Here is a 25,910-nt window from a genome sequence, read left to right on the forward strand (position 1 = left end):
TTGGTCCCAGCATCTGCTCAGAATCCAGGTGGCATGAAGGTGGCTTAAAACCACCTTTGCCCTGTTCTCTGTCAGCTGAGCCTGAGAGATGCAAAACAGAACCTTTCTTCTTGTCTTCCGAAGATCTATACTCCTGTCCCACTCACAGCATGCCTCTGGCTCTCAGACATGTGATAACCCTAAAGCTTCCCATGCTGCTTTGCATTTTTACAGTCATGTTTTCTGAACTGTGAGTTCTGAGCAACATTCATAGCCGTGTCCTCCATGGAAGCAGTGCCGATGGGGTGAGAAGCATCCTATGGGAAAGGGCACGCACTAGAAATGAGTTTTTCTCTGGGTTAGAAGCTGTGGGTTCCATGTTTGGAGCAGGACTTAGAATTCTGGAGGCCCACCTTCCATCTGGGCCTGGGAGAGGGTGAGTTCTGGGAAACTGCATTTTTTTCTGCACCTGTCTGCACAAGCTGCTCCATTGGTAAACGAGGAAAATAGTACTTACTTTCCTCACAAATGTGCTGTAGTTTTTCTTAATGCCTCTTTATATAAAATACCTAATAAAGGATGCTATGTACATGTAAAACATTCCTATTAACAATTCATAGATGTCTTTCTTACAGAGAGTATCGAGATTTATCTCTCAACGTGAACATTCAACAGGGTGGAATGTTTATGTCTTTGATCTATCATTCTAGCGATTGAGTGCAACAGAAGCCAACAGACTACTTAATATCTTCCTTCAGTATTTACCTGAGTTGTATTTGTAGTCTTTAAAAAAACAAACAAAAAAACAAACAAACCCATTGTAAGATGTATGCACAGGATATGTGATTGCAGGAGATGGAGAGGGGAGGTTGTAAACTGCCCTTATTACACTTGGTAGTTCACAGGACTTCCAGTTTAGCCCCGGAACTGAAAAGTGACCGATTTGTGTGAGGCTGTTCATATACTGTCAGGGCTTGTCTCCTGTAGAATGTAACAGCTGCACCTGCTAAGAGAAGATTGACCTGAGATCACTTAAAAGTAGCCTTCAGGCACTGAACAGCTTTGAAGTGGCCCATGTTTAGATTCCATTCAGCCTTCCAAGGACACTGGGAGAAGGTTTTAATTTTAATCCCAGCATCTGGTGCACATTTGGTGGTAGAATAAAGATTCATTCATACTATGCACACAGATTTGCCTCTTCACTGTTACAGGGCTTGTGCCAAACCTATAAAGGGTGGTGTTTTCTCCACACTTGCCCTGAAAGTCCCCCCGTCCCCTGCAAACCTTTAAAGAAGTTTAAACCGATAGCTCCTTTTGTCCAGGAGTGGGTCAAAGAAATGGTGTCTGGATCCAGATTAGAGGGGAGAATCAGGTCCCAGGCTGAATCATATTTAGGGTTCCTATTTGGTTATGGCTTAAGACAGTACTGAAATCTTGCATGATTTCTACCATATCAAATGGTAGAACTATTGTGAGATCACCTGGATTTTGCCCTTGTAATATCAAGAAAATATCACCCTTGTAATTTTGGAACCAAAACCGTAGGGGCAGAATTGCCTCTGGGGAATCCAAATCTGAATCTTCCTCCGCTAATGCAAAAGGGTTTGGATTCAACATCTGCTTTTGCCATCTCTAACTGAGACAAACTTTCAACAAAATCTTGGAAGCAGCTTTGTTCTAGGCAAAAAAGGTGTTAATTCATTCTCAAATCTGCAGGAGACTGTGTATTTAATCCAGCAGTCTGTAAAGATTGCATGCACTATAACCCCCGGTATTAGTTTATCAGGCAAATTGGGTCTCACTCAAGCTGTGTGCGGAGTCATGCAATATACTAATGCAAAAGGTGGGACTGAGACTCAGACACGGAATACATTTTCAAAAGTGCCTAAGTGATTTAGAAGCTGAAATCCAATTTTAAAAAGTGTCTTAGGTACTCTGCAGTATCACGTTGACTTTTTAGTGGCCTGTAGGTTCCTAGGTCACTTAGGAGTGAGATGTCACTTTGGTACTTAGCAGTCACTTGCACAGTGCATAAAAACAGCATTTTCACATCCCTGCTATGATTAAAAATAGCTCTGAACATAAAGGGCCAGATCCTCATCTGGTATAAATAGATATCACTCAGTTGAAGTAATGGGCGTGGTTCCATTGACTTCAATGGAGCGACGCCTGTCTACGCCAGCTGACGATATGTTCAGAAGACAAGTTGCAGCATTTGGAACAGAAACTATTATAAAATGTCAGAGGCATGCCAAGTGCCATCTCGTGAGCTGTATAAACAGGCAAGAGAACCATCAAGTGGAAGTGAGTAGTTTTGCCACCCACACTGCTGATACGATACCCTATTGTGCCTTTAAAGGCCTGCATATTCATTTATTAGCATCCATCCACTTTATTTTTGTAGAGATTGTGATCTTTCCATGGGGGATAGAATCAAGGTTCAAAGGAAAGTAAATGGCCAAACTCTTACTGATTGCAAGATCTGGCTCTCAAACTGTAGATTAGATCAGATTAACTCCAGGACAAACCCTGAGGTCCTTCCAAATTTTTATTCATGCCCATTCCTGTTCACTGCACTGGCATTTTTCCTGACTAAGCAGTGTACAAAACTGAGGGCCAGATTCTGCACTCGTTTACGTATGTATGAATCCAAGGTAACTCCAATGACCTCATTCTGCATTTACATGGTTGTAACTGGGAGTAGTATAAAAAAGACCTCTGCATTTTGCCCCCTGATTTTAAAAAGCTTGGCTGAGGGACCTTGTTTTATAGACCTGTAAAGAACCATGTATTATGCTACCTATTAGAGTCTAACAAGCTGAGGCTGGTATTTTGAAAGGAGCCCAAGGGAATTAGGTGCCTGGGATTTAATACTGTCAACTGTCCAAACTACTGAATGATTTTGTAAACTGATTTATAATCCAGTCCTTCCCTGTTGATATTGGCCACAGGAAACTGCACTAACACCTTGCTGATAAGGGACCATATTTAGACAAAAAGAAAAGGAGTACTTGTGTCACCTTAGAGACTAACAAATTTATTAGAGCATAAGCTTTCGTGAGTTACAGCTCACTTCATCGGATGCATCCAATGAAGTGAGCTGTAACTCATGAAAGCTTATGCTCAAATAAATTTGTTAGTCTCTAAGGTGCCACAAGTACTCCTTTTCTTTTTGCGAATACAGACTAACACGGCTGCTACTCTGAAACCTGTCATATTTAGACAGTTCTTGCTAACCCTGACTGGCTGTAATGTACACTGGGCCTAACATAAAAATGCTTCAGAACATTAGGGTATTCTGGATGCAGATCATAGGTGCTGTAACTAGGGGTGGTGCCTCACCCCCTGACTTGAAGTGGTTTCCATTATACACAGGGTTTATAGTTTGGTTCTCAGCATGAACCAGCTGTTCCAGCACCCCGATGCACATTGGCTAGTGAGGAAAGATCCCCAACAAGCAGCTATTTGGCAATATATTCTCTACATGTTGAAATCTCATGCTGAGCATTTCAGTTGTTTATCATACACATAGCATTCTAAAATAATAAGGATAATTTTCTTCTACTGGTGGTTTTGTTGTTCACACAAAATCTATATTTCTCCTGACTCCTACAGTAACTTCCATCCTTAAAGTCCCTCCATTTCCTTTTCAGATCAATAAGATCAGACTCCTCTAAATTATGTTGGTTATGATGTGATTACAGTCCATAACTGCACGCTCATTGATTTTGATGTGGCTTTCTGTATTGTCTTTGTCATGTCCTATGAACTGCCATAGGCCAGATCCATCCCTGGTGTAGCACTTTTAATGGAGTTATAGCAGGAAAGCATGTGGCCCCATCTTTATTACTGAATTGTTAATATCTGTTGAAGGCTAGGATTATAATGGATTAGACACATTGGTCAATGTATTTTGTGCTGGTAAAATATAGACTTAGATGTGTTTAGTAAATGTTGTACATTATTCTAAAAGAATCAAGCCTATGCCATGTACAGCAGCTTTTCCTAATATCCATTGATTTGTAATATACATCAGCAGCACACACAGTAATGGATCAGAAGGAGACTAGGGTATATTTGATGGGGCGGGAGGGGGGGATGTTAATCTTTTTATTTCAGGGCCACTCAGTGTACTTTACCCCCCAGAGGACTGTAGAAGGAAATAACTATAATACACTAATAAGAGCACTTGGAGTTCAGTTGGGGTGTGTGTTGGAGGGTGGCTTAGTAACAAAGAGTTTGAAACATATAAGGACTAACTGCTCTCTGTCACATTGCTGTCGATCAGGAGAGACATCACTGAATTCAAGGGAATTACAACCTGGAATCCCACTGAGTTCAGCGGAGTCTTGATTTACACTGATGTAAAAGTGTGATCAGAATCAAGCCCTTTCACTTCCTGAAACCACTGATTCATATCCTGCCAGGGTCAGCTCATCCCTTTGTCCTTCCAATTGTTTGCAACCATGCAGTGGTGCGACTCTTTCAGAGAAAACCACAATATCAAAGGTCCTGTGGGCAATACATAGACACTAAATTTAAAGCCCTTTGAGTAAGATTAGAGGCATGCGAGTGCTCTGGTGTCCAAACCATTTCCCTCTGTGCAGTGTCCTTTGTACTGATTGCTTGATACCCTTCTTCCCAGAAGTGGGTGTTGCATGCACAGTCTATAATTTGCTCAGCCCTGTAAGCTACAAGGCACTGTATAAATGTAAGATATTATTGGGCACGCACCTCGTACCTTGTAACCTGTGGTCAGGAAGACACATTAAAGCCTAACCAGACCTATGATGTCATAAAGCAGGTTGTGTTTGTACAGTTGAAACGCCCCCACATATTCACCCTGTGGTCTGAACCAGTTTGTCTCACTGGGCCTGCCTATAGTCCCTTTGTGCCAGCTAGACTGGTGTGAATGGGGCCAGAGGCTAGACATAATAGCCCTGGCAGAGGGGCCTATTGGAGTGTCCCAGCGCAGCTGGCAGCGCAGAGGAGAGGGTGGGCCAGGGTGTGGAAGATATGGATGAGGTGTCCCTTATGCCCTGTGCCCATTGTGCCCCCTGTAATAGCCCACAGAGGTCACTGAAGAAGGGGTACAAGTTAGGGCTTATTCTAGGGTTGGCCTCGGTTTGTCTGGGGGCTGACCCAAATAACCAGAAAATCACTTTTAAAAAAAACAACCAACCAACTTTCAGGTGGTGTTTAATACATGATGAAGGAGGAGGAAAGAGTAAGAAAGCCCACCTTTTAACACTTCCTATGCAGGTCACCTTTCGCTATGCTGGGTATGTAAATACACCCTCAACGCATCTGGGTCCAGTGTCCGTCCCTAATTCCGCAGTTAGAAGGCTAAAAATACAGCTGATCAGTTATGTAGATTTACAACTATTCATCTCAGGGTTTGTGATCTTTGTTCGCTCCTTAGACACTGCTCTATTACACATTTCCTGCGCTGGGCAGACATGTTCTGAGCTCAAGGTCAGTAGTGTTGCTGTCTATCAGCCTCTTGTGATCAGATATACATGTCTGGGAGAGGGACCAGAGGAAAAGGAAGGAAGGGACTGCGTTTCTGGACAGGATTCAACTGTTTCATTGTCTTAAGCTACCCTAGGAATACAGGGTTCAGCGAGAGGACTAAAAATACACACAGCAACACATGCAAATCTACAGCATGTTTATGCAATGTGCTTGGAAAGTGTTAGCACTGCTGAGATAAGAAGTCTCCCTGGTACTATTATATTTATACTGAATGGTCTTTAATGGTGGGGCAGTGGGGAAAGAATTATTCCATCGGAGAGCAAGGGCACCGATGGAACTATGCTGCAGCTTTGGGGAGTCAGGTGACATTTTCAAAAGTGCTTCAGTGACTTAGGCATCACTGGAAAGTCAATGGGATTTAGGCGCCTAAGTAATTTAGGTGGTTTCTGAACATTTTACATAGCATCTTTACAGATTTTAAGGCACACAGCTTTGTAAAACACTGTGCCCTGCTTCCCCTTGCTCAATCTCTGACACCTGTGCAGAGTGGGCGGCAAACATTGCTATTCTGACTTAGGGTGACCAGATGTCCCGATTTTATAGGGAGAGTCCCGATTTTGGGGGCTTTTTCTTATATAGGCGCCTATTACCCCCCACCCCCGTCCCGATTTTTTACACTTGCTATCTGGCACCCTATTCTGACTTGGTAAGGCAAAGCAAAGGGCTTAAGTCCTATCTCCCTATTCTCTGCAATCAGTGGGATCTAAGCACATGGCTGCAGTTAGACATGTGCTTAAGGACTTTGCTGAATGGGAAGCTGTGGGTATGTCTACATTGCAATCAGGAAGCGCGGTTGTAGCACATGTAGGCATACCCCAGCTAGCTTGCTAAAAATTATGTAGGGGGAGCAGCATGTACTAGGTAGCTGCGACCCGGGGTATCTACTCATGCATCTAGTCCCAAGGCCACGGCTATGCTGCTACTTTTAGTGAGCTAGTTCAATCAAGGCTGGGTTTGTCTACACATGCTGCAGTCATCTCCTGAGGGCTGTGCAGACATACCCCAAACACTTTTTTCTACACTCAGGAATAACCCTAAATGGTCCAGCTGCTTCAGTGCCGAACTCTAACCAATTGGTGTAAACTCTTGCATATCCTTTTTGGGGCTCAGCACAAATGCCAGTAACAGCAGTGGGGCTATTCAGCTTTACTGCACGGGCTGAAGCTAGGTTAAAGGTGACCTGGTTATTACTGGCATGCAAGTGCAGGAGAAAGATCTTTGCTTAGATTCCCATTCACTTTAGTGAGCTCTGAATCAGGCCCTTAAATGAGAATCACACAACCTTTTCTAACATAGGCTGAGAGTTACAATGATGGATTTTAAAAGAGCCATTTGCAAGAGATGAGAGTTAGAGCTGATAACGAGAACAAACAGTTTCCTCTGGCTGTCGCCTCTCATTTCCTATAATACAATCTACTTCTTTAAAAAAAAGCTTTCTTATTAGGTTTTACACCCCCCATGAAATATGGTTAGAAGATTGTAGACACTAATAATACAAAAGCAAGTCTTGTTGTCCAACATACAATATAGGGCGAGGCTAAATTCTGCTCTTGGTTAAAGCAGTGTGACTCCAGAGTGACTCCATGGCTTTCAGTGGAGTGACTCCAAGTTTACAGCAGAATCTGCCGCACAATAATCTACAATTCCGTGTGAGGGAAATTGACAAAGATTTTAGGAGAATTACCGAGACCAGATTAAACACAGTGGTCCTGAAGAAGCCAGGAGCTTCAGAAATCCCAGTTCTAGTGAGGACTCAAGTTTAAAGTCTTTCCTTCGGCGCCTCAGCCAGCTGACTTCAGGGGGCAGGATCCTGTTTGTGGATTGCTGAGCAGAGCTAGGCAGCTCCCTGCAGTCTGGATTTAGGCACCTATCTCCAAAACAGGGGTGTGTGCTGCTGTCTTGTCATCCCCTTCCCCTCCCCCCAGTCAATACACTGTGTTTTGTGGATCACATTCTTAGGGGCCCTTTCTCTCCCCATCATTGGAGCCGAGATGACTGATTCGGCTTTGTGGATCATACTGCTGTTCTTGTGATTTTTTTCTAGGTGTCTAAAAGTTAGGTGCCATGACGCTCAGCGTTGTAACTCATAAATCCCTTCATGGTGTTTTTGAAAACTTTACTCCTGAGCTTTATACCTCACTGTGCCACTTACTTGCTGCCTGGTTCTGGACAGGTTACTTAGGGTCAGCTTTTCAAAAATAGCCTTTAATTTTAGGTGCCTTAATTTTAGACAACTAAGGGGCCTTATTTTCATAGGTCCTGAGCACCCACCCTTCCCAATGCCCAGAATAGAGATTCTAGATGCTCAGCACCTCTAAAAATCAGTATTTAAAATGCGACGACCCTTCCCCACCCCCGCAAAAAAGTCACTTTCGAAAATGTAGGGTTTGTCTTTCTTTCCTGCAGTTTTATCATCTGTGAACTGGGGATAATAAACAGTGGTGTGAGGATTGACATTTGGGATATTCAAATTCCAGTTATTATAGGGGTGCATACAATTATAACATAATGTGTAGGTTTGAAATTAAAAGCCAGAGAAGAGTGAATCCTTGCATGTCTACGTCCACTGAGTTAGAGGCTCCAGCAACAGAATGGTCCGTGGGTAGAGTGATAGTTACACATGCAACCAGATAACTGAATTGTGCAACATATCACAACAAACAGGACGCATAGTACACATTAAAAAAACTAGCTAGCTGATGAAAACCAAGAGGAAATGGAATTAGAGACACTAATTCAGATAACCGAATGTAGCTATTCTAATGCTGGATCAGAGCTGGCTAACTGGAACATCGACAATGATGTAGAATCAGCAGAAATTCTGACTGTGCTACGGAATTTAAAAATAAAGGGTTTTGAAAGACCCCCATCCAGAAAGCACCTAAGCATGGAGTAGTCCCAGCTGAAGCCAGTGGGACTACTCGTGTGTTTAAAGTTAAGCAACGTACTTAAGTGCTTTCGCCAGTCTGGCTCCTCAATTCATAGCAATTTCCTCCTCTGGGTTGGATCACAGTGATGGATCCTGTGGAATCCTGAGCAGGTTTTGAGAGCACTTTGCTTGTAGGATGAAACTCACTCTCTATTTGAAATCCACACCAGGCTCTAAATGTTCCAACCTAGTCCCTCTTAAATCTTCAGAGCTCAAGTGAAATTTATGTGGTGCATTTGCCCTCTGAACATGGATGACCTTCATGCAGACCTTTATAAATTTTGGAATGGGCATGGCCAGTGTTTTCTGGATGTTTTCAGAGGACAGCCTGGTCTTAATGTTCATCTCATTTAATAAAAGAAAAATAGGGTACAGTAGCAAGAATTTCCAGTGAATTTTATATTGTGATTGAAAAATTGTCTCCTGCTTTGACGTTTACTTTATAGCAAAGGGATCATTATCTAGTCACAACATTCAATCCCACTTTCATGATCTCAGATTAATTGTTCAATTGTTTCAAATATTCATATGATTGGAAGGATGTTCAACAGAAGAGCCAGCTGCATACATCACAAATTCAAAACCAACTTGTTACCTCTAAGGGCAAGAGAACTGGCTTGGAAAATATGAGATTCCTTCCTCACCACAGTTACACCCAACCTGTGAAACCATAAAAACCCTTTGTCCGTTCCTAAAATGACACTCAAACCAAATATATTTTAAGTTCTGAAATATTCAGTTAACAAAACTTCTTTCGATTTATGCTACTGCCTCTGCACATCTGAGTTCAAAGGTTGGATTAGAATCTCAAGGGTTCATGTGAGAGGCCATTTTTGTGTTGTTTGTAGCCTAACAGTGATTTCAGACTGCTGAGATCTAGACCCAGCTCTGCAGCTGACTTGCTGCATGGCCTTGGGCAAGTCACTTAGGCCAAAATCTTTTTTACTTCAGATGCCTGAAGTAAGCGGCCTGATTTCCAGAGGAGCTGAGCATCCATGGGCCAAGATTTTTGCAAGTGACTAGTTGGTTTGGGTGCCCAACTGAAAGGGGCCTGGTTTTCAGAAAGTGCTGAGTAGCTGCTCTCTGGATATCAGGCCCCTGTCAGGAACCGCACATGGTCATACCAAATCACTAGTAACTTCTGAAAATCTTGTCCTGGATTTAATCAATTCTGACTCAAAAAAAAAAAAAAGGAGGGGGTGAAATTCACCCCTGTGCTGGGACCCACTCAAGTAATGCATGGGCTTTTGCTGGTCCTCTGTGAATTTCCCCTTGGGCAGGTCAACATTATGGGTGCTTCAGCAGCACAGCTGCACCACCCTAGGGTAAAAAGAAAAGGAGTACTTGTGGCACCTTAGAGACTAACAAATTTATTTGAGCATAAGCTTTAACCCTAAGATATAGCTCACGAAAGCTTATCCTCAAATAAATTTGTTAGTCTCTAAGGTGCCACAAGTACTCCTTTTCTTTTTGCGAATACAGACTAACACGGCTGCTACTCTGCACCCTAGGGTAGACACTTCCTGTATTGACAGCAGGGATTTTTCCATTGATGTAGGTAATCCACCTCCCCGAGTGACAATTGCTAAGTCAACAGAACAATTCTTTCATCAACCTTGCTGCGTCTATCCCAGGGATTAGATTTGGCTTAATTACAGTGCTCAGGGCGTGTGAATTTGTCATATCCTTGAGTGACGTAGCTAGGTCAATCTGATGAAATGAGCTGTAGCTCACGAAAGCTTATCCTCAAATACATGTATTAGTCTCTAAGATGCCACAAGTACTCCTTTTCTTTCTACATTTTAAGTGTAGGCTAGTGCCTTACCTATGGTACTTTTATGACTGCCTATCACCACAGTACCTGAACACCTCACAATCTTTAGCATATTTATCACATCCCTATGAGGTTGGGCAGTGCTATTACTCCCATTTTACAGATGGTCAGCTGAGGCACAGAGAGACGAAGGGACTTGCCCAGGGTCATAAAAGAAGTCTGTGGTGGAGCAGGGAATTGCCCCCCCCCAGGTCCTGTGAGTCCCAAGCTAGCATTCTAGCCATGGGACTATTCTTCCCCTAAGTCCCCTTCTTCCCCTAAGCTCAGAAGTCTCAGTCCACAGGGAGGATAATTTCGTTTAATCAGTGGAGTAAAAGTTAGTCATGGTATTAAAAAACAGCAAAAGATCATTTGTGGGAGATATTTCAAATGGTGATTTGCTGTTTCAGGTGCTATTTGGTCTTCATGTGTGAAAGATTGGTGCTCAGACACAAGGGCTTGTGGCTGCCTTGGCTGATTTTCATCCCGTGCTCAAATGCTTACATGTCAGACTAACTTCCTGTTTTATTTGACAAGCTTTTCCACTGACCTTCTAAATGTCAGAAAGAATTAAAAGCAAAACCCCCTGCTATGACTGCATCTTCTCCCCTCTCTCTGGGTCTCATGCAATTAATGAAGGGGACTGTGTGGCAAATAACCATTCCAGCTGCGTCAGGCCTTGTACACAGGGGGGTATATTGTAGCTTTTAAGCTACAGTCTGTATTGGGCTAGCCTGTGAAGGGAGTGCACGGCAATCCCAGAAGGAATTCCATTTGAATCAGCCTGGATCCCTCTGCAAGGTGCAGGGAAGAGCCCTTCAGGGCAGCAACCATGTGCTTCTGCTGTAGAGTATATTCCCCTCATGTTCGCCACCATGGGCGGTGTGAAGTTCAGGTCTTACCATCATGCTGGGCCCTTTGGACAGCCTAGAGCTGCCAGTTGTGTTAGAATCACAAGCTGGGCCTCCATGAACTGGGCCTTTTTCTCATTAAAAACCCCAGCAACTCATCTGCACTTTTGCTCCTGCTGTTGCGATCACTGGTGGTAGCAGTGGTGGGAACGTTCAACCACCATGTCTTCTAGGCCTGCTCTTAATACAGGGGTAGACCACAAGATAGTTAACACAGCAATGATGGGTCTGCACTAGCGCTCCTGTTGGAGCTGGGAAATATTTAAAGATGAATCATCTATAGGGCCCTACTGAATTCACGGTACATTCTGGTCAATTTCATGGTCATAGGGTTTTTAAAATAGCAAATTTCATTATTTCAGCTATTTAAATCTGAAATTTCATGGTGCTGTAATTGTAGGGGTTCTGACCCAAAAAGGAGTTGTGGTGGGAAGATCGCAATACTGCTATACTTACTTCTGCGCTGCTGCGGGCGGTCGTGCTGCCTTCAGAGCTGGGGAGCTGGAGAGCAGCGGCTGCTGGCTGGGAGCCCAGCTCTGAAGGCAGAGCCTCCGGCAGCAGCAGCTCAGAAGTCAGGGTGGCATGGTCTGGTGTTGCCACCCTTACTTCTGCGCTGCAGCTGGCTGGCGCTGCTTTCAGAGCTGGATGCCCAGACAACAGCTGCTGCTCTCTGTCCACCCAGCTCTGAAGGCAGTGCAGAAGTAAGGGTGACAATACTGCAAGCCCCCTAAAATAATCTTGTGAACCCCCCTTCCCTGCATCTGTTTTTTGGGTCAGGACCCCCGATTTGAGAAACACTAGGGTCTCCCCCATGAAATCTGTATAGTATCGGGTAAAAGTACACAAAAGACCAGATTTCACACCAGGAGACCAGATTTCACAGCCCATGATGCATTTTTCATGGCCATGAATGAGGTAGGACCCTAATCATCTCGTATAGACCCAGCCACACAATCCTTGTGCTAAGAGCGCTCCAGCACTCTCTTCCACCGTGTGCATGCAGACAGGAAAAGCAACAACATGGCTGCACAGTTCCATGCAGCAAATTCCAGCCACCAGTTCTTACACATGCCTCTTACAGAACTTTGTGTTTGTCCAGTCTATTTTACCACTTAGTTTGGCACTCTTGACTCTCTTGTTTTAAAACCCAGTTAGCACCAGCATGGCCCATCCAAAAACCAAACACAAGGCAGAGAAATCAACAGCCGGTCACTGGAGTTTCCTGAGAGAACAACAAAAGAATCCCAGCAGGAGTCCAATGTTGATTGAAAAAGGAACTCCGAAGACCCTGTTTTAAGGTTGACTGACAAAGGAAGCCCCAGCAAGATGCACTGGTCAGGTACCCTATATATCTATGACTAAATCACGGAAGTACTATCCCTGCAAAAGCTCCCCCACTGCCCTGCATTTCAAATGGAAGTTAAAAGCCTATATGACAACTTTCACATCAAAACAACTTGCAGTGCTCTGAGACATCACTGCCCTTTTCAGATTGTTGGCAATTATTTCAAATACATTGATCCTGGTTACCATGCATCTGCTTTTGGGCAGGACTCTTTATATCTACTAAGCTTCATTGCGAAGGATCAGTGCAACCAAGCTTGATTTTGAAATTGAAAATTCCCATAAGGGTTGTGTTTTCTTGAGAGCAGGACATTAGGGAGAAAACAGCAAACACTGCAATTTTTTTGTGGTGGTTTTTTGTTGTTGCAAAATTGAACCAATTTTGTAAAATCAAAATGAAATCCAAAAAACAATGAAAGGGCAAGTCCCAATGTGGTGTGACAGGCCCTGATCCTGCAACTGGCTCCAGATAAGAAGAAACTTGTGCCTGTAATGGCAGAGGTGCTGGAACAATGTGTATAGAGGGCATGCTGCGAGCCATTGAACCAAACTGTAAACGCTGTATATGACGGAAACCACTTCAAGCCAGGGGATGCTCCTGCACCCCTAGTTCTAGCACCTGTGATGTATGGAGCCCTGCTGACTTCCATGGGTAGTTCACACTGGTATGGGAGTCTGCCATTGCAGATGATACAGTTGCAGCATCGTGGCTATAGGTTGCATAGGTCTATAGGTGCCACTGATGAGAAGAAAGTGTAGGTAGGGTGACCAGATAGCAACTGTGAAAAAACGGGACTGGGGTGGGGAGTAATAGGCGCCTATATAAGAAAGGTTTCAGAGTAGCAGCCGTGTTAGTCTGTATTCGCAAAAAGAAAAGGAGTACTTGTGGCACCTTAGAGACTAACAAATTTATTAGAGCATAAGCTTTCGTGAGCTACAGCTCACTTCATCGGATGCATTTGGTGGAAAAAACAGAGGAGAGATTTATATACACACACACAGAGAACATGAAACAATGGGTTTATCATACACACTGTAAGGAGAGTGATCACTTAAGATAAGCCATCACCAGCAGCAGGGGGGGGAAAGGAGGAAAACCTTTCATGGCGACAAGCAAGGTAGGCCAACTCCAGCAGTCAACAAGAACATCAGAGGAACAGTGGGGGGTGGGGTGGGAGGGAGAAACACCATGGGGAAATAGTCCTACCCTGTGCAATGACCCATCCACTCCCAGTCTCCACTCAAGCCCAAGTCAACTGTATCCAGTTTGCAAATCAATTCCAATTCAGCAGTCTCTCGTTGGAGTCTGTTTCCGAAGCTTTTTTGTTGAAGTATAGCCACTCCTAGGTCTGTGACCGAGTGACCAGAGAGACCGAAGTGCTCTCCAACTGGTTTTCGAATGCTATAATTCCTCACGTCTGACTTGTGTCCACCCACTCTTCCGCGTAGAGACTGTCCAGCTTGGCCAATGCACACGGCAGAGGAGCATCGCCGGCACATGACGGCATACATCACACTGGTAGATGCGCAGGCGAACGAGCCCCCGACCGTGTGGCCGATGTGATTAGGCCCTATGATGGTATCCCCTGAATAGACATGTGGACAGAGTTGGCAACGGGCTTTGTTGCAAGGATAGGTTCCCGGGCCAGTGGTTCTGCTGCCTGGTGTGTGGTCGCTGGTGAGCACCTGCTTCAGATTGGGGGGCCGTCCGCAAGCAAGGACTGGTCTGTCTCCCAAGATCTGTGAGAGTGATGGGTCGTCCTTCAGGATAGGTTGTAGATCCTTGATGATGCGTTGGAGAGGTTTTAGTTGGGGGCTGAAGGTGATGGCTAGTGGCGTTCTGTTGTTTTCTTTGTTGGGCCTGTCCTGTAGTAGGTGACTTCTGGGTACTCTTCTGGCTCTGTCAATCTGCTTCTTCACTTCAGCAGGTGGGTATTGTAGTTGTAGGAATGCATGATAGAGATCCCGTAGGTGTCCGTCTCCGTCCGAGGGGCCGGAGCAAACGCGGCCACATCGCAGCGCCCGGCTGCAGACAACGGATCGAGTGGCACGATCTGGATGAAAGCTAGAGGCATGTAGGCAGGAACAGCGGTCAGTAGGTTTCCGATATAGGGTGGTGTTTATGTCACCATCACTTATTAGCACCGTAGTGTCCAGGAAGTGGACCCCCCGTGTGGACCGGTCCAGGCCGAGGCCGATGGTGGGATGGAAACTATTGAAATCATGGTGGAATTCCTCAAGAGCCTCTTTTCCATGGGTCCAGATGACGAAGATGCCATCAATGCAGCGCAAGTAGAGTAGGGGCACCAGGGGACGAGAGCCGAGGAAGCGCCGCTCTAAGCCAGCCATAAAAATGTTGGCATACTGTGGGGCCATGCGGGTACCCATCGCAGTGCCGCTGATTTGAAGGCATACATTGTCACCAAATGTGAAAGAAAAAGTTCCAAAAAACAGGACTGTCCTTTTAAAAATGGGACCTCTGGTCACCCTAAGTGTAGGTGAATAGGATGGAAGGTGAGCGGACATGGATCCGTGGGACATTAGGATGCCAGTTGCCACCCAACTTCACTGTTGCAATGGAACAGCATACCATTTCACCGTGACACCATAACAGGGGCTCTGTGCTTCCGGCCTCCTTCAGTGCATAGGGCTCAGAGTTGTGGAGCCATCTTGAGTCATTCTCTGCTCACAGCCCTCTGCACATGGCTAAATTTACACTGACACATTTCAGACCAGAATGATCACACCACGCAGGAGGCCAGCGGCACAGCCAGTGTCTGGGAAACAGCCCTGCATTCTCTGTTACGTGCTGTGACTCTTTAAAGTGTGCTCAAGCCCCCAGGTGCTCTTACTGAAGGCAGTAATTGGCATCTAGTAGGTGTGCAGATAATGGCCTGTGAGGCACAGAAGCAGTGAGTCACCATTTACAAAGATATTGCATAGTTGGTGTAAAAGTGTATTGCGGGGGAGGGGAGAAATACTGAAGACATAGCTTTTCTCCCAAAGACTTGGGGACAGATTCTTATGTACTCTAAAACTTCTTTGCATTGCCAGACTGGTGCAAAACAACCCATTGGCAGAGTGGCATGAAGGGACCTTGGTGCAAATGAGAACCAGGCTATTTTCGAGCAAACTCCTCAGCTGATATATATTAGCATTTCTCCATTGAAGTCAATGGCACTATGCCAATTTACACCGGCCGAGGACTTGGCCCTTTGGACAGATACTCATAGACTCTAAAAAGAAAAGGAGCACTTGTGGCACCTTAGAGACTAACAAATTTATTAGAGCATAAGCTTTCGTGAGCTACAGCTCACTTCAGCTGTAGCTCACGAAAGCTTATGCTCTAATAAATTTGTTAGTCTCTAAGGTGCCACAAGTACTCCTTTTCTTTTTGCGAATACAGACTAACACGGCTGCTACTCTGAAACCTGTCATAGACTCTAAGGCACTTTACACCACTCCAGCAGCATAAAGCAGTGTGAAGGTAACATACTGGGTATATATGTAATTGACATTTAGGCTCATTGTAAGCCTATACACTGCCAGCCTAAACAAGAATCAGACCCCCCTCCCATTGCATGTTTCAATGAATTTCAGAATGGTCTGAATTCTGACTCAGAGAAATGATTGCAGTTTATCCACTGGTAATATACTGTGATCTGACGTTTACTATTAATTACCAATCACAATCATTTCAAGCATGCGATGAAGGGAAATATTTTTTGTGGAGAATAAGCTAAAAAAATCATATGTGGAGAGGAATGTGGTTCTTGCATGAGAAATCAGAATAATACTGTGTAATTCTATAGTACCCTTTATTCAAAAAACTTAACATTAATTAATTAAGTCTATCACTGTGGCTTCAAACAAGTCAATGCACCTCTCTGATTTAATTTCTCCATTTGTAAAATGGAGAGAATACTCACTCACCTTACATGGGGTCTGGGAAGCTCACTTCATTTATTTTTAACCTTGCGTGAAGATGAAAAGTGCTAACTATTAGCTAGAATTACACTTACATAGGGTAGGAGTACTTGTGGCACCTTAGAGACTAACAAATTTAGGTGCCACAAGTACTCCTGTTCTTTTTGCAGATATAGACTAACACAGCTGCTACTCTGAAACTTACATAGGATGGAATTCACCTCTGTACAGAGGGCCGTATGCACTACTTAAGTTCCACTTTATCCTCAAAAGAGTGGTACCTAGACCTTTGCACCAGTCCTCTACACAGGGGTGAATTTTACCAAAACATTATTAATGAGAAGAATCAGGACTAAAAGCTCTTATTGGAGACAACGCTGAGATCAGTACCTATTGTGCTGACCAGCAGTGTCTCCTGTGCTCTCCCTGTGTCTGACTATCTGCATCCACCTTTTGTCTCTTGTCATCTGTTTAGATTGCAAGCTTTTTGAGGCAGACACCCTCTTTTTGTTTGGTGTTTGTATAGCGCCTAGCACTATATATATATGGATCCTGGTCCACGATCAGAGCTCCTAAGATGGTACTACAATATAAATAAAACAATAATGTTTTATATTAGTGCAAATAGAGAGAAATAGAATTTTGCAGCAAAAATCTTGTCCTTCCCCCCAAAATAAGGTATAGTTTAGGAAAATAAATGTACTACTTTATGTGTCACAAGTGTCCCCAATGTTACTGAAAACATCCCTTCCATAATCAGGAGAAAAATACAGAGCACTTTGCTCTCAGCTACTCATGTTCAAAGTTAAGGATGGGCTTAAGTGCTTTGCTGAATCAGAGCATTAATGGGAACTGGATCAGATCCTAGTGAAGTAAAAATTGTTTATATTTTGTTGGGATGGGGGTGGAGAAGATAGTAAGTTTTGTGCTTTTAAGAATCAAGAGGGGAAAAATATGTCTAATGCACTCCCACCTATCCAGCAGAAATTATTTAGAAGTCACTATCTGCAAATGATTAATTCTGAACTATCATGAACTGCAGTACCTCCTTAATAATATGTAAAAGGAAGAAATGACACTTGCTTTAAATTGCTTGTAATAACGGTGATGGGAAGAGTGTAAGTGAAATATGGTTAAAACCTCTTTCAGTGTCAAGCTATTAAAGGTCTCGCTGTTTATCAGAGTTACATATCTTCAACTTTGCCTCTAAGCTTCTAGGTTTGCTCAGCGGCAGCGTTAACCTTTTGTCAGTATTTTTCCATAATGATCCCCCCATTGACAAGCGTTAACTTGCATGACGTTGGCCTGGCATGAAACAGTGCACTAGACCCCCCCAAGTCCCAGAGTCATTTGACAAAGTCGGGGAGTGCAGAGGACACAAAAACAAACAATATCTATTTGACCAAACAAAATTGCTCTCTTTTTAAAGTTTTGCCCTATTGGCTAATGTGTTAGAGGTAGAGCCATGGCACTTCTCCCTGACCCCCATCTACTTATTTTTTGAAGCTGCTCCAGTTTCTGGTGAAGTTTGGCAACAAGATCAACCCTTTGCCCCCAAGACAAATCACCAGCGAGAAGGGCAAGAACAAGCAAATGTTATGTTGCTTGCATTTATTTTGATATCGAAATGGGTGAAGGTCCACTGGGCTCTGGCAAGTTGCTAATGCCTCCCAGGATATTGTAAAGGTTTGACAGCCCTGCAATATAGAGTTCTGAGATGCAGGATCATGGGGATCCCGCTGACTTGTCTCTAGACCAGGAACTCATTACATAACGCTATTTGTATGTTTAAATGCAGGATCCCAGTAAGGGGACCTAACCGCACAAAGGTGCAATGCAGCTCTTTCCCTGCCCCCCAAACAAGGTGGGTGTACAAGAAAAACTTCCACCGGGAAGCTTTCGTTCTGCACTTCTGGCACTTACACAGCAAATATCCCAATGACTCATTGACCTTGGCATGGTTGTTATGAGCAATCTTTGCATAAGGATGCACCATTCTTAAACAGTTTCCCCAGTCTCCAAGGCACAAGTGTCCTGGTTGTCAATGTGGCAGAAGTGTCTTTTTGTTTCACCTCTCTCGGCTCCCCTCCCACCTCCTTTAGAAACAGGATTATTGTGAAAAAAGAAAAGGAGTACCCGTAAAGCTGTGGTTTATGTATAAAGTACCTCCAAGCAAGGATGCAGTGTTGCTGCAGCCACAGCACTTTAGGTTGTTATCTTATCACAGGAACAGACTTGGTCAGCACTTGAGTAAGATGGTCTCTTTTGCAAGCACTGCAAAAACTTGTGAAGGCAATTCATTGGGCGTCACTCTTCTCTCTAAGGCCTGGATACAGCAATGAGCTCTGTGCCAGAGATGCTTGTGCTTGCCCATCCAGAGCCCCAGAGTACACGAGTGTGCATTCAAGGAGCTCAATGCAGGACTGGGGCCTAACCCAGTATAGAAATAACGTCTCAGTATGGTGTCTGGTAACACTGGGGAGTCACTGCCTTTTGAATGAGACATACAAAGAGTGCCCACTTGTAATTAATAGAAGTCCTCTTCAAAAATAATTAGGGATGCCACATCTAATGTCGTGACCAGAATGCAACTCAGATGATTGCAGTCATCTGTCTTCCCAGATTTCCTTGCAGTTTCAGATTCCTACGGTATCCTGAATTTCTTTTCTTAAAAGCTGGTGTAACATTAGGGTGCACTGTTAAACAGCTGCCATGTTTGAACCCAGAGGTGGCTACTTTTCACAGGTTGTCAGAGTGGGATGAAAAGTGCTATAGAGAGTGGAAAATCATATTTTTCTCAACCTCCTCTGTAATATTTAGTTATTTTCTGCACTAATAACTGTATCATTTAAGTTTTCTTTGACGTGTTAAAATCTGAACTGTGTAACTTCCTTGCTTCATTGTCCAGGAATAAGCAGTGGACCCACTAACAGCTATGCAGGGCTTCAGAAGTGTTGGTGTTGGGGCTGTATGCAGACTATGTCAAGGTAGTTCTGGAAAACAAGTTTTTCTTTGCTTGTCCATCCTTATAGGATACACTCTCTTAGCCTCCCACAATATTCCTTGACTATCAAAATAAGACTACCTCATCAGCCCCTATCCTCAAACAACTCCCTTGGCTCCCTATTCATTTCAGGACAAGCTGTCCTCCCTGGTTTCTAAAAAGGTTTCTGAATTTGACATTGCAGACTCTGGGCAAAATTTTCAAACGTATTAAGATCCTAAGTCCCATTTTTAAAAATCACTTAAGGCTAGATTTTCAAGGACTAAAGTCCATGGGAGTTAGATCCTAACTTGCTTTGGCGCTTTTGAAAATTCCACGAGGTGCCCATCTGCATCTTTAGACACCTACATTCCTTTGAAAATCTGGCCCTTATGATCTTAAATTCCTAAGGCATGTTTGAAAATGGGACTTAGTCACATAGGCACTTTTGAAAATTTTTACTCTTTGTCTTTTAATATTTCTGTCCACAGACATCTAATTTGTCCCATTTTTCACTCTTGTCATTCTGGGTGCAAATGCCTTCTCTGAGACGCATAGAACAATCTCCCTATAACTCTCTGCCCAGTCAACCATCCAGATTTCCAGCTCTCCTCTGAACATTTTTCTTTCCTCCCTTCTCTGATTGTTTAGTTCCTTCTGTTTATTATTTCATGTTGTAACTACATTATTTAAATCTGTAATGCATTTCATAATACAGATTGCATTAAAAGCACTATACAAAATAAAGATGGTGTATTACAGCCAATCTATCTGAATGATTACTCCATTTCCCTTTTTATTCACCTTTCTCATTTCCGCCAATCGGTTTAACTCTTGTTATTTTTACAGAAAAAAAAATGGTAAAGATATATGAGACACAAGGTGGGTAAGGTCATATCAGACCTGAAGAAAAGCTCTTTGTGGCTCAAAAGCTTCTCCCTCTCATCAACAGAAGTTGGTCCACTAAAATATATTGTACCCTCGTACCCTGAGACCAACATAGGTGCAACAATGCTGCAAACAGTAGGAAATGCATTCAAAGACAGGGTTCATTTCCTAAAGGGACATGTTCTCTTTTACTTAGAGAAAAAGGATGGTCTTGTGATTAAGATACTGGACTGAGCCTTGGATATGTGAGTTCAATTCCTAGTTCTGTCACGGCAAGTAACTTAATTTCTCTGTGCTTCAGTTCCCCATCTGTAAAATGGGGATATCGATTCTTCCCATTTTTGTAGTCTATATGGACCGTAAAGATCTTTGAGATAGGGACTGTCTTTGACTATGTGTATATTCTGCGCCTAACACAATGGGGCTTTTAGGCACTACTGTAATACAAATAAAATAATAATAATCCCTCATTCCTTGAGCAGAATTTGCAGTGAAGTCAATGAAAATTCCATATGTGGAATGATAGTGGGATATGGCCCCAATTGTATGTTTGCTGAAACCTGTCTCCAGTGTTCCTTCCCTACAGCTGCTAACTCAATTGCAGTATCTATGTTGAATTGCACAGCCCAGCCCGATGCTTCCCTCTTGGATGCATTCCAGCACAGATGTACACAATTGTTGAGAGGCCCCAATGCTGAACCTAGGAACTATAGCACATGAACTAGACCATTTAATTACTCAAGCTATTGCTCAAGCCAGGATGCAGAATTTCATCTGTTAAAAGCCAGAGTATGCAAAAAGCCTTCTGTCTCATTACTTCCAAAAATAGTTAAATAAGTACTCAAAAGGGAAAAAATAAACACTCCAGAGAGAAAAGCAGATCTGCAAGAATAATTTGTAAGGGATTGCTTATTCAATTAATCATGCCTCTTTTTTTACTGTTCACCGAGTGAACAGATTGGGATTTTCAACAAATTTGCTATTGAAAATTGTTGACCAAATAATCCCTTGGTCTGCAGCTCGCTTCTGTATATTCTGTATACTGTATTGTGTTCAGTATTTGAAATGGAAGTGGTTTTGATTAGACATGTGGTACTACGCATATTTGTATTACAGTAGCACACAGAGGCTCGAGCCAGGATCAAGACACCATTGTCTTGAATGCTGTACAAATGAAGTTCCTTTCCCAAATAGCTTGTGGGCATGGTACCGGTATATTCTGTTCCATGGCTGGATGCGATTGGCTCCAGCATGATTACATACTTGAAATTCACTCTCTTCCAGTATGCCCTTAAAAATTGCTCTGTCAAGGAACATTCCCATCAATAAATATGTTCATTAGAGGTGGAATTCATCCCTGCACAGAAGGTCAACACAAGGCTCAAAGCACAACTTGAATCATCCTTAAGTCCCACTAAAGCCCAAAGAGCTTAAGTGATGCACAGACCTTGTGCTGTTCCTGTGGACAAGGATGAATTTCAGCCTAGAATATTTGCAAAAAGCTAGCATGATGGGGGCACACACATGGGGGAAGTGAATTTATTTCAGGCTCCAGTTATTTTTTTTCTCAGTATTCTCCCAGCGATAGCGCAAACCCTGGAGGGATAGGAGCATCTTTATTGAAATGCTGCTATGTTGCTCAGTCTGTTACTAGGCAAACATGTTTTAACAGCACAGAAAACACATTTGGAACACCGGAGAGAAAAGATTTCACTATGTAGAAATTGGACTGAGTCCCTCTAATTTGAGGATCATCGTGAAGTAATAAATACCCATATTCTAACTCCTGCTGGTACTCCATTGCTATAAAGGGCCAAAACATAACAACAATGTCTTGTTCTGCTGCGGTGGGAGACAGGAAGTGGTGTAGCTTTGTGTGTTGACACCTCTTTGGCCCCCTGGATGTTGCAGTGCTGAGCTCAACCTGGTGTTCTCCATGGGAACGTGGGGTCGTGTACAGTAGGGGAAGCGGCAGAGTTGATCTAGCGGGATGGAAGCCTCGTGGATCCATTGTGAACTTCCTGAATACACCAGTTGCACATGGAACTCATTCCCACTCGGTGTCCCACTCTGTTCTCCTACAGTGATGGCTGAACCACATATAGGGTATGTCTACACTTTCGTGCTGGGTGCCCCCGGCATGTGCCTATTGTCTCAGATGGGCACATACTCAAGGTGACTAGTCCCACCTGCCACTTGCACCACCACAGCTGAACTCAGTAGGGTGTTAGCTCAACCAGAGCTAGCTAGTGTTGATATGTCTCCTCGAGCTGGGAATTGCAGCCCCAGCTCAAAGTGTAGACCTACCTATAGAGGTTGATAAGCCTGCTACAGCTTTGGCTAACAGAGCTAGGCTTTGACAGCAGAGGGTCATGCTTTTAGAACCAGCAGTCCCAGGTTCAATTGGTCGACTGACCTACCCAGAGCCAGGGCAATTATATTAAGCCTTATATATTTTTATTGTGGTTGTCATTTATAATGTGGTAATACCTAGAAACTTGAAGATGAAAATCTCAGCCTCAGTCTCCTCCCTTTGCACAGAACTGAGCATTTGGATAAAAGGCCTCTTCTGGGAAGCAGCAATCTTGTGGACAACGTGCTCTGTGCTGCTTATAAACCCTGCACTTTTGGGATCCTGACCACTGACCTGTGGATTATTCCATAATAGCACACCACTGCCAACAGCAGTTACCAATCTGCTTTTATTTTTGTTTTGCTTCTTACTCACATTTTAATAACCATTTAATTGCAACATTATCAGCAGACTAGAATATGGTGCCAAGAGCTATGTTATACACTGAGTCATCCAATTCCAGCACAAAGTTTATCAGTTAAATATACTATTATAGTATCCTGTTGTATGTAAAGAACTAGCTAGCTGGTTTCGTCTCTGAGTCCAAATACTTTATGATAATAAACCTTTAAGTTTGGGAGTATTTTTGATACCTGTTACTTTGGATTTAACCTCTCCCAGCTGGTCTATCTAAGCTTTGGTTTCATTTTTATGTACTGCAACTATGAAGCAAGCTTTTATTAAGCAAGGATGTGAACTGCATGGTAACTCAGGTAAAATAGCTGGTTGTTAAACTAGACATCACCGTCTTAGAGGTAATCATTGTTTTTATCTTTCATATCAGGCATTTCTTTCCCCCATCTAGACTGAGTAATATGCTAGTGCATTTCCATCCAATCTGGGTGCATTAAGTCATTGCTTCCTCAGTACGCCAATCTGCAAGCATCCTGTTTAAATGCTACATCCCACTCTTTCTATATGGCTACAGATCATTGACACACATATAGAGCATAAGTAGGACAATGGAAAACGCACATTGGATTTTGAGTGTGTGTATGTTCTAGTAAAAGCCATGGTGGTCATATGAATCTATAGATGATGTCTGTCCTTAAAATCATGTGTATCTGTGAACCTATAAAAATCTGTACAGAAAATAGTAGGAAACCAGCTGAGTTCTGATATCTCAACTACAAAAGGCAAATCTAGGCAGACCAAGCAATCATCCAAATTCCCTTAGTTTGTTTTAAAGTACCCCACTCAGTAGTCATCATTTTAACAAGGGGATTGGGGAGGGTCAGTATTACATGATAGTTAGGCTGTTGCCTAATGACTTTTAAGCACAGCAAAGAAATATTACAACAGATTATTGCTAAACTGCACATGAAAAACACAGGATTTTGGATTACAAAGGTCTGGGGTTTTTGAACATTGCTTCCTTTGAGTTCACCGGCATGTAGATTACAGAAATGAGCTAAAATAACTGCTGAGGAATAACCATTGTCAAATAATGGCTAAGGGATATGGGTTCTAATTGCACCTTGCTGAAGTCCAGTTTCCTGTCTAGCTGGATCAAGCTGGACATCCAAAACTTCTGAAGCAATTTCTCACCAGGATAGGGATACAGGCCAGTGGAGCTCAGAGCATCCATTCAGCAGCCAGGCCTGGCACTGGTTTCACAGTCCTGTGAATAAGCTTGATTTTTCGGTTGCACCACAGCCCAGCCGCGGAATTTGTGCGCTGCTGCTGCTACCTTGCCAAGGCTGAACATCCTGACATCAAAACCATGAGCCTGGATGCGTAACAGCAATACTGAGTCGCCCTAAAATAACAACGGCCCAGCCGGGGCTGCTGCAACGAATGCTAATTTCTTCACCTGCCTTTAAAGCCCTGGCACAGAAACAGCCCTTCCAGAGACCCGGTTCTCTTCCCTGGCCATGAATATGCAATACACGCGCGCCACTCCCCCCTCTCTGCAAATTGACACCCCAGCCTGCAAACCACTGCAGTGGAGGGGCTCTGTCTCTGCAGTTCAACAGCTCGGAGCGGAGCCTCTCCTCGAAAGCCCCCCCCCCCCCCGCCCACCGGTTCCTAAACAAACCCAACCTCCGAAAAATGAAATCGGCAAAGGCCATTTGGACCGAGGCGCACCGGCATCACCTAGCGATAGGGTACCCACCATAGGCAGCTGCACATCGCACCACGTTCTCCTGCATCGCCAAGGGAACGCACCAGATACACACACGCCTTCTCTCCTGGATCAACATGCAAACCAGAAATTGCACCCCCCCCCCCGCCCTTTAACCAGCTAGCCTTTATACCAGAAAAGAGGGAGGGAGTGGGGGGTTCAGAGGGTGGAGGGGGAAGTAAAGATGTCCCAACTTACGCCCTGGCTTTGGGGAATCCCATTGATAAAAGGATCTCCAGAGACGACCCGTGTTTGATTGTTCCCGTTCGGTGTTGTCTGTTTCGTCTGGGGGTGACTTTGCTGTAGAGATCTTCTTTGGCAGCCATGGTGTGTGGTGTGGAGTTGTACTGGGCCATCATTCAGCCATCGCAACACACAAACAACAACACACCGGAAAGAAAAAAGAGAGAGAGAGAGAGACAGCTGATCCACACACCGAGAAAGGCAAGCGGCTGCTGTTGTATTGGTGTGTGTGTGTGTCTCTCTGTCTCAGCAGCTGAGCGTGGAAACATACAGCACAGCTTCCTGGTGTAAAGCAACCCCCCCACCCCAGCTCTCACAAAGTCATCGCTGTTGCTGCACTAGCTCCCCGGTTAAGAAGTCTCTTTCCCACTCTGTGCCACACATGTGCAGCAAATGAAATCCATGCAATCGCACTTCCTCCTCTTGAAAAGTCAGGAATTTGCAATGAGTAATTTCTGAATGGATCAGAAAGGCAAAAAGAAGCCCTTGTGGGCAGGCTTTGCCTTTTCCTCTCCTGGAAACCCTCCCCTCTCTTAAAGCTATAGTGGATTTTATACCAAGCAGCAGACATTTAACCAGTGTGCGTTGCTGAATGGTTTGAACAAGCACTGCTGTTTTTGACCCAAGCCCATTATCCCAGTTTGTGGGGCTGCTTTTGTGAACCTAAAAAGCCAGTTCCTCAAAATATCCCTTCATGGTTGGTTCGTTGCATTGGACAGCTACACTCAAATGTGTCAACTCCCAGTACTTGTTCCTGCTTTTTGACCAAAGCATGAAATTGCAAAAATAAAGTTTTGTCATGGGATATTTGTTTGGAGAAACTGAACATCTAAATTACAACACTGCCTTCTTGTTATTGTAGCAAATCCGTGGCCATTTT

General features: G+C 43.8%; 1 protein-coding gene across 2 annotated transcripts in view; it reads right to left on the reverse strand.

Annotated features, from left to right (window-relative positions):
• The window catches only part of UBASH3B (ubiquitin associated and SH3 domain containing B), a 108,133-nt gene extending 82,522 nt beyond the window's left edge, over positions 1 to 25,611 (reverse strand). The window contains exon 1 of one of the 2 annotated variants that reach the window (XM_043500752.1): positions 24,986 to 25,611. In XM_043500752.1, the coding sequence (XP_043356687.1) occupies positions 24,986 to 25,146 (161 nt within the window). In that variant the 5' untranslated portion in view covers positions 25,147 to 25,611. The remainder of the gene's footprint in view (positions 1 to 24,985) is intronic. The other variant, XM_038380816.2, reaches the window with a different exon arrangement.
• Positions 25,612 to 25,910: the final 299 nt, after the last annotated feature.

The sequence above is a fragment of the Dermochelys coriacea genome, chromosome 22, assembly GCF_009764565.3.
Source record: "Dermochelys coriacea isolate rDerCor1 chromosome 22, rDerCor1.pri.v4, whole genome shotgun sequence".
NCBI classification, from domain to species: domain Eukaryota; kingdom Metazoa; phylum Chordata; order Testudines; family Dermochelyidae; genus Dermochelys; species Dermochelys coriacea.